This window comes from Lipotes vexillifer, unplaced genomic scaffold (genome assembly GCF_000442215.2).
Source record: "Lipotes vexillifer unplaced genomic scaffold, Lipotes_vexillifer_v1.1 scaffold70, whole genome shotgun sequence".
Taxonomy (NCBI): domain Eukaryota; kingdom Metazoa; phylum Chordata; class Mammalia; order Artiodactyla; family Lipotidae; genus Lipotes; species Lipotes vexillifer.
The window spans coordinates 3,122,431-3,131,976 of record NW_006789896.1 but is presented as its reverse complement, the minus strand read 5'-3'; the positions used below and the strand labels follow the sequence as shown (position 1 = coordinate 3,131,976).

Below are 9,546 nucleotides of genomic sequence, written 5' to 3'. Positions count from 1 at the left end.
CAAAAAAAAAAAAAAAAAAAAGAGGAGGGAGAGAGCTCCATGGACTGAGATAGCCAGGGAATGCTTGATGGAAGAGGCCTTAGACTATGAACTTGAACTGGACCTTGGAAGGTAGAAAGTGGATTCTTTAAAAAAAGAGGAAAGGAGAGGTAAAATCAGGTAGGGGAAAGCAAAGAAACAAAGAGGGAATGCACGTGGTATGCTCAGGGGACAAGGAGACTTTGTATGAAGCAGAAGTTGCATTTGTCCAGAAGCCATAGAACATGACGTTGGAGACGTTTAACTCTGCATTGTAGAGGCCCGAAGGCCAGGCCAAGTTCACGCTTCATCCTGACTGTAAGGAGCTACTGAAGGTTTTTAAGCGGGGAGAATGGAGTGACATTCAGAATACAGTGTTTTGGGACTACAAAATAGTGTGTGGGATGGATCACATGAAGAAGAGACTGGTAACAAGAACCAGCTATGCACTATTGCCTTGCATTATTTCTCAGCAGGTTCATATATATGTTTTATTTTAGTAATTGGATTGTAAACTTCTGGAGGGCAGACACTATGTCCCATATATAATTCCTGCTATCCCTCTCTCCTTCTAGCACTGCTCATAGTGGGTTTTCAAAAGTGCCTTATTAAATTAACACTAAAATATCTATGTAGATTTGAGACAATTAACCAGTTTCCTATGATCTGGGGAGATAAGCATCCTCATTCAAATGTAAAAGAGACAAATAGCTCTGTGTTCTTATGGAGGACTGACTAAAGTACAGCAACATTTGAAGGGAATTCAGTGGTATAACATATGAAAGTTTTTTGTTTTTTTTTAAGGGAAAAAAACCTACATTTGAGAGGATAGATCAGTCATGGTGTTAATATAAGAGGACTAAAATTTATTAAAAACATACCGTATGCCAGACAGTATGTACCTTATTTTATTTTATTGGGTAATTTCAAGAGTAGCAGAGAAAACAGTAGGTTCAGAGGAATTAAGAGGACTTCAGCATTTTATAGATTAAATGAGATTAGGGTAGCAAACATTCATATACAATTAATTCTTCAAGTCCTAGAAAAGTTTTATAAGACAGCGCAAGTTGGATACTTCTAGGAGTGTATTCTGGAGTAGGTGGATATGAAGGCTGCCTAATATAAAGGTGAGTGGTTCAGGAAGGATTTAGAAACTGCTGCTAAAACAGTGAAATTTAGTGGGCCTGAATGTGAGGATTTTCAAGAGAGATAAAATGAAGTATCTCTACCATAGGTAATACAACACAGAGGTTCAGAAGGATTGCCTTCTCCTCTCTGGTTGAAGGTGGATATCGAGAAAAGACACAGATGTGACCCCAAGAAGGCAGGGCAGGAAAGGAACTCTTAGTAGAGTGATGGGTTCACAAATAAGGCAATCACTGGAGTTGGGCATTTACCTCTAAAAGCCACCTGTCCAAAGAGACTGAGGAAAGTAGCCGGTGGGGATGATAGTATGATCAAGTACAGGGAAGCCAGTAAATGCTTGTGTGGCCAGTGCCTGCGCCCACATAGCATAAGTCGATAGCTGCATCTCCTCCCACCATAATCAGTCAAAGCCAAGATGAGCTGGTACTGGAGTTGGAAAACAGATGGACAAACAGACCACAGAGAAGGAGGGAATATCATATCCGCAGCTGCAGAAATGCAGTTTCTAGAGTTGAGCTAGTGAAGCTTGTAGTATTGTGGTGGAGTGGGTGGGACTTTGCAGTGGTGACCATTAAGAGGACCGTGAACGGAAATGTTCGGTGCAACTAAAAAGCAGACCCGCAGGGAGGGGCTGTTTGCAGTGATGCATTTGGGCAGGCAATTGTGAAGGCATCTCACATGATGGACTAAGAAAGAAGAAAGACACTGTGATTTGCTGGTCTCTGAGGACCTTCTACTTATTTACTATTTGGGGACTAAAGCTGGTCCTACATTTTTTGAAAGGTCATCTTCTCATTGCCCACAATAATGCCAAGTAGAAATAGGTAATTTCAGTCTTCTGACCACGTGCATCTCCTAACCCCTTGCAGTGAAATAGAACCAATCAAATGTATTGAATTTAATGCTGCTCATCTATTTAAAGTAAACAGAGTGAACTCAAGGTCTGGGAGGTAGGAAGGTCTGCAGAAGCTTTGCTTAAATGTCAAAGCCAATGGCATTTGAGCAGAGTAATGGCTGAGCTCCATTAGATCTGCCTTCTGGGAACAAGAGGATTGTGTAGCAGGCAGCTCCTAAAAGAATATATTAAGAATCCCATTGCTGTAGCCTGGCAGCATCTGTCAGATCCACTTTAGAAGTCAATGGGCAGGCTGCTCTGGCATATACTTGGCTTTCCTCAGGATTGTCTCTGTATCTAAATTACCGTCATGATCTCTCCTTTACCCAGAAACGTCCAGGCAGATTCTTCTGTTTTGCACAGTTCCTTAATAGACTTGATGCAGAGCTTTTGGAATAAAAGTCCAGAATTGTTGTTAGTCACAGAGGAACTGCATATGGGTTGAAATCTCTGTAGACCTCTTCCCTCCCTTCTTCCTCATCTCACCCCCTTCTGAATAAAAATTTCTGTAACTGTTTCTAGAGAGGTTGAAAATACAATCCTTTGCACACTTTCATTTGGTGCTTTTGTACCAAGCAAACCACTAAGTAAAGGAAAACTTCCGTTTCTTAAGAGACTTTTGTTTTCAGATTATATATGAGACTAAAAACTTTCAACTTCAATTAAAGTTTTCAGCTTTTACAGAGAAGTAGGAAAAAGAAGCCTTTAAAGTCCCTTCTCTTCTAAAAAGTGCAATTTGTTTTGTCTTCATTCATTGTTAGCATCCTTGTGAGGTAAATGGTTCTGTTCCCAATATGTGATAGCACCTCAGATTACGGAGACTGTCAGCTAGAAAAGGAATCCTAAGTGCCTCACTCCCAGTACTAGCTCATTTTATTCTGAATTTGGCATCTGCTCTATTAGAATATGTCTCAGCTGCTTTACTTAATTTAAGTCAGCCAGACATTGCATTTATTTAACTGCACCAAAGACTCAAGAAAGAGAATTGTAAAATCTTTGTCTTCCAGTAACTTTCATCTCAGGCTTCTCATCTGTTCTAAAGGCTTGTTTCCATGGCTTTGTTCTTAGCTGGTCTAAAAAACCTTAGCCAAATCAGACCAACAGTATCTTGATTTCATACCACAAAAAGGAGAGGTAGTACCTTGCTTTTTACTGTTGAACTTAGATGACTTTTTCTCAACTATTAATAGACAAATACCCATGTTAAAGAAGATGGTTGCCCTACATTAATATCTAGAAGCCAGAGGATTTTTTTTTAACCTACTCCAACAGTCTCAAGATAGAAGGAAATAATAATGCTACATTGTAAAAGCAGGCAACTGTATAACACTTCTTAATCACTAGTATCTCTATGGATCACATTATACTTGAGTTAATATGACATACTTTTAGCAATTATCACTACCTTCTTATGAAAGGATAATTCTGGACAGTAAGATTTAGGGATTAGGTAAATAATGACTACTGGGAGTTCATCACATATCTTTTTCTGTGAGGTCTGCCAGAATCCTTCTTTATGGTTTTTATATATTTTGCTTTATGTTGGTATTTAAATAAGAATAGCCCTAAGGAGTAAAGTTTACCTTAGCCTTTTTCCCAAGTCAGGAATGGAATAAAATAGAAGAGCATAGCTTTTCTTCCCAAACTGCCAAAAAAGGAATAGCCCAACTATCCTAGGTGAGAATGCTCCCAAAAGTCCTAGATAGGGCAGCTGTATTGAACAGACTCTTCTCTGTTCTGTGAAGGCTGAAATATTTAGACAGCTTCAATAGGAATAAATTTTTAGCTCAAGTTTGATGGAGACTAGACTGAATTACTAGCTGATCTTGAAAATTACATATCTTTATAGAAGTCCTTCTAATACAGTGGTGATTACCCATTAAGAAAGGGCGGGGGGACTTCCCTGGTGGCACAGTGGTTAAGAATCCACCTGCCAGTGCAGGGGACACGGGTTTGATCCCTGGTCCAGGAAGATCCCACCTGCCGCAGAGCAAACTAAGCCCGTGCACCACAACTACTGAAACCCGAGTGCCACAACTACTGAGCCTGCGCTGTAGAACCCGCGAGCCACAACTACTGAAGCCTGTGCACCTAGAGCCCATGCTCCACAACAAGAGAAGCCACCACAATGAGAAGCACGTGCACCGCTACGAAGAGTAGCCCCCCCCTCGCCACAACTAGAGAAAGCCCGCGCACAGCAACGAAGACCCAACACAGCCAAAAATAAAATAAATAAATTAAAAAAAAAAAAAAGAAAGGGGGGGAAGTGTAGATTCCTAGTATGTTATAAACCTAGCTGGTTTCTGGATAGGTTTCTTTAGAGATGTCATTGATGAGAATGGTCTGCCCTTGATTATATGCTGGTACATAACTTGCTCCTTAGTGTCATATCTGCCCACAGCCACCAGGTCCAAAAACATGCATTTACCCAGAAGAATTCGGTAACTCTTCCAGTTAGCCATGGTCTTGTGGTTACAGAGGAACCAACGTGGAGAAATTAAATATTTTACTCCTGCAAAGAGGGAAGAGGAGGCGCTATAACACAGAATTCATTTCTTGCTCTCCCTAGCGGTAATTTATATCCAGTGTGTCATCCTGAATATTATGAAAGTGGACTTAAAGCAGGTTATTTTTCGTTTACTTGAGGGCTGTGTGGCTAGAAGTACACTTGGACTTCTATGAGCACCTCTATTCCCACTCATAGTGTCAGAATAGCCATAATATTACTCTAACCCAGGCATGGTAACTCATCACATGGAATCAGAACCATAAAAATGATGGTTCCTTCCGTCAGTCTTGGCCTTGAGAACATTATTTTGGTATTTGAGTTGTATATATTAGTTTCTGATGGTAGGAAGGTAACACACTAGGATCAGAGCTATTCTTGTCACACAGAGACAACCGTTTGTTTTCAGTAAAATTGCTCTAATGAACCGCTTAAAATTCTGTTTACAGCTCTGCTAGAAAGCAACTGAAAAATATGGTAATTAAGGGTTGGACAGACTGGGGTCTGAATACTTAGTTCCACCATAGACCTTAGTTTTCTCCTAAGTAAAATATGGATAGTAATACCTACCACATAGAGTTTTGCAGAGAATTAAGGTGAGGTAGCAACTATAATGCACTTAACGTAGAGCCTGGAACTAGGAAGTGCCAAATAATCACTATTATTAGCATTTGGCACTTAGCATATAGTAGATGTTCAATGAATATTTGCTGAACAAATACCTAAATTAATCATATAAAGCCTACTTCACATCAGTTCTTTCATTGCCCAAGGACTAGTTGTACAGGTCAACTGACCAGTTCATTCCTACGTCGTTGTATCAGCCTCAGAACCTGAGCCTGTTTAATTTCCTCTCTCTCTTCATTAAGAAAGCGCCTGGTCTATTGTCAGACATTTCACTAGGGCTTTTTATTATTCTCTCTTGGTGGCTGGAGAATGGGGACTGTAGTTTCCACTCTGACTGAGATAATGGAAACCTCAAGAAACCCAATTCTCTTTTCTCCTTATGCCTGGCCTCTTGGAAATAAAAGAGCACTTAAATGTTAACTCTTCAGTAACCACACAGATCCCAGGCAGAGTTCCTCACAGTAAATGCGTAATCAAGGATGGGTCCGGGGCTTTTGGATACTGCATACAAAGAAAAAAAAAAAAAGACCACACTAAACCAAGGAGACTAGATGAAATATTACCTGTTGCAAATTGGTTGGCATGTTTCAGGAAGTTTGTTCCTCAGCAGAAATGAGTTCATATATTATCTGTTTTCCTTTTAATCCATTATTTTTTATTTGCTCGTGGCTAATTCTAATAGATGTGAGAGAGTAAAGGAAGAACTTCTAGAGTATGTCTTGTAAGGAGAATGGATGAAAGATGGGGTCATAGATACTGTTTCAGATGGATTATTTGAAGCACTTGTTTATAGTCAGAGGCAGACAGAATCAGGACCATATTGCTAATACATTGAGATTCAGAGATTGTGCCCAGATATTTTGCCCAATCTTCATTCCATCACTTTGCCACTTGCCTCTCTCTCCCCAGTCCTGATGGAAGGTTATAAATAGAATTGAGATTTTGATGTTAAATTGGTAAAGTAGCAATTGATCACCTTTAAAAGGAGTCAATATTAGGAGGATTTAAGAGAAGCAAATGATGCTTTCTAGAGCATCTGGCTTGTTGCCCAAGAAGAGTAGCTGTGCCCGGAAACCACTGGAGGCAACAAGCTGACTTGGAGATGAATGACCCCACCACAGGGTACCCGCCTGTCTCCTACCTTTGAATGGTCTGACTTTCCAACCAGCTTGCCTGGGGATGTACTGCCCAGCTGGTGGCCTGACTATTTTTCCTTGTGACCACCAGGGGATCAAGTATTTGCTGGGCTAGAAGAGCAAGCCCGCCAGGCGATGATGAAAACTGATTTTCCTGGAGACCTTGGCAGTCAGCGACAAGCAATCCAACAACTAAGAGATCAGGACTCCAGTAGCAGTGAGTTCTGCACCTTCTGGTAATGACTCAGGGCAATGGGAGAAGAATTATCAGAGTGTGTGTGCTCTGGGGATTATGCATGGGGGTTGGGAGGAAGACATGAAGAAGGAGATTTGTGGATCCTCAGTGTTCCCAAAGGTGTTCTAAGGTGTATGGGCATATGTTTGTCCAGAGAGAGAATAGGTTTTTTTAACTCAAGGACTGCAGTACTTGGCATAGTGCCATACACAGATAGATTTGTGATGACTGTGATAGACAGGGGCATAGGAATAATGAGTGCTCAAGCAGCCCCTGGGCTAGGTCAAATGAAAAGAAAAAAATCTCTGTCTCCTAGGATCTGTTTATTCATAATTAATAAAATGTAAGAGTGGTATTAATGAAAGTTTTGCTTGAGGACGCAGTTTTAATGTTTTATAAGAGGACTTGCTTACCAGTGAGATTATGCAGCATGTAAAATGCTAATGTCGAGGTCTTCCCACACCAAGTCCTGAGTAGATCCCTTTGGTTAAGAGATTGAAAAGACAGTGTCTGGTAACTGGTTGAGCCTCATGGATTGTCTGTTCTGTGACTTGCTTGAACAAATACACTTTGAGATGTGTTATTTCCTAGGATGATTTCCACATCTGACCCATCTGATATTGGTTATTATTAGTGTCAATTCATATTGACATTTCTGATTTTTCTCCATGTTCGGGGTTGTAAAAGAAAGAAGAGGCAGAGAGTTCTGTACCTTCCAGGAACTACATTTTCTATTTAAACTAATACTCTAGCAATAAAAATAATTAGCAAGTAATTGCTCAGGTACAGAAAAGTGAACCAAATATTTCTAGAAAATCTGTGGGAGCCACCAGTTTGAGTAATAGGTAGGAATGGCAATATCTATAGAAGTCTGATAGGTTTCCATTCTGGAAAAGTTGCATCATCCCTCTGCATGGCATACTTATTCTTTTTTTAATCTTTCTAGTAGAGATATTTGGATTTTTGATGAATTACAAAAAGTGTTTGATACAGTGTTGTCTCAGACTACAAGTATTCCAAATAAGCTGGTGAGAAAATATAGTATGATTTAATCTGTGCCAACCCTTATTGCTGAGATGGATTCACACTAAAGCTTTGGACCAAGGAATAAGGCATACTGTAGATCTTTCCAGGGCCCAAATCCAGTCCACCAACCAAGTGAAGTATCTAACAGAGACACATGTATCTACTAGCAGATGATTTGGTTAGATTTTCTTTTGAAGAAAGGGAATGTAACCAGTTTTGCCCAGTTCTTGGTAGATTTAGAAATTATGTAAGAGATAGTAGAGAGAAGATAAGAAGCACACTGTTAGCTAGGAAAGCTGAGTCTCACTGCTGATGCTGAGAGCCTGGTGAAACTCTATCCTGTATTTCTCTTGCTGACTGTCAGGCCCAGGAGTCCAGGATCTAGGTGGTGTTAGGATGGGACTGGAGTCTGACAGCTTCCCTAGGTTTGGCTTCCTCTTGTGATCTTCAAAGTACTAGCACTTTTTTTCTTTTCAGAAAGAACTCCCTATGTTATTGTGTTTTTTAAAAATCACTTCTTTTCCAATTTTATAAGTAATAGAGGAAAGAAATCAGTACACACAAACCTTGCAGATCCCCTAGCCACAGGCAGACCTCTGCACGGCCACATCTTGCACCCTGAACTAAAACAAATCAATTCTTACTTTAGCCACGAGGAATTATATTTCATCCTAAAGTAAAGAATGTCCTGTTCCCTCCACTTGATGCATTCAATAATCCATTAGATAATCCAAAGAACCAACAGAAACAATGGACTTATTTAACGTAGAATGCTGAGTTACTAGCAGGGTAAGAACACTGTGAGTCAAATACCACGACAGAATGCCCGAGGCTGGTTGCTGTGCTAACTTTTCCACTGTACTGAGCTTTTTCCCTATAAAGTGACATTTTTACCAAATTTCCTACTGCCTCCTTTATTGATAAGAGGAAAGAAAAACTTGTTGGTGTTTCTGTAATCATGCCTTGGGGTTTGTTGGGAGAGAACAGATTAGTGGGTCTCAGAATAGAATAGTGTATGTGACACCATGGAGAAATTGTGCAGGGAGGTTATGGAGAAAAGTAAGTAATAAAATCAGTGATAAGCATTGGTAAGTCAGAAGTGGTGTGTTGGAATGAGCATGGTGTGAGGTGCATAGGAGGTGTGATTTGAAAGTGTGAGATATTTGGGAACCCTGTGTAAGAAGTTATCATTTTTATGATAATATACAGGACCTAATAACCATTTTCCAATACAGTTTTGCCTCCGATTTTCTCTTTAGTGTGTATATGGCAATATAAACAATTATAGCTGGCTTCCACTTAATGTGATTTGTACCCAAATAAGCACTGATACAAACTGTATTATGGAAGATCTGAGAATTTTTTCCATTTTAGCTGCAAACTTTAGGGTGGAAAGCAACATAAGATGTATTCATGCAAAAATCAGAACAAGTGACCAGTTTGTGTGTTCCAGGTGACAGTGAGGGTGATGAAGAGGAGACCACACAAGATGAAGTCTCTTCCCATACATCAGAGGAAGACGGAGGGGTGGTCAAAGTGGAAAAAGAGTTAGAAAATGCAGAACAGCCTGTTGGTGGGAACAGTGTGGTAGAGCATGAGGCAAGTGACAAATGGCTCCTGAGTCCGGGAACCTCCTTACCCTTCTACTCTGCCCAAGATGCCTCTCTTCCACATGTAAGACTCTTGCCTCTGAGAGTCTCCTGGGCTTCATATGAAGCCTTCCTTCCCAACATGAGTTACCCAAACCTCAGACACACAGTTCTCTTCACGCCCAGCTTTCCTTTTCCACCCACATATCACTTCACTCCCACACAGCTCTTCTTCCTAAAGCTCCCCACTTCTTCCCAGCAGAACATCCATCTTTGCAAAACTATTAGTTGACTTCCTCAGGTGTACTCTTGAATATGCTTGCAAATTTCAGTCAAAGTGTTAACTGAGGTGCCATCTTTTCACTAAA

The 9,546-nt window shown here is 40.4% G+C and overlaps 1 protein-coding gene across 2 annotated transcripts in view; it reads left to right on the top strand.

Moving 5' to 3' along the window:
- The window catches only part of ZNF821 (zinc finger protein 821), a 13,460-nt gene that overhangs the window by 754 nt on the left and 3,160 nt on the right, over positions 1 to 9,546 (top strand). Inside the window, exons 2-3 of one of the 2 annotated variants that reach the window (XM_007462981.1) lie at positions 6,420 to 6,545; positions 9,043 to 9,188. In XM_007462981.1, the coding sequence (XP_007463043.1) occupies positions 6,420 to 6,545; positions 9,043 to 9,188 (272 nt within the window). The remainder of the gene's footprint in view (positions 1 to 6,419; positions 6,546 to 9,042; positions 9,189 to 9,546) is intronic. The other variant, XM_007462982.1, reaches the window with a different exon arrangement.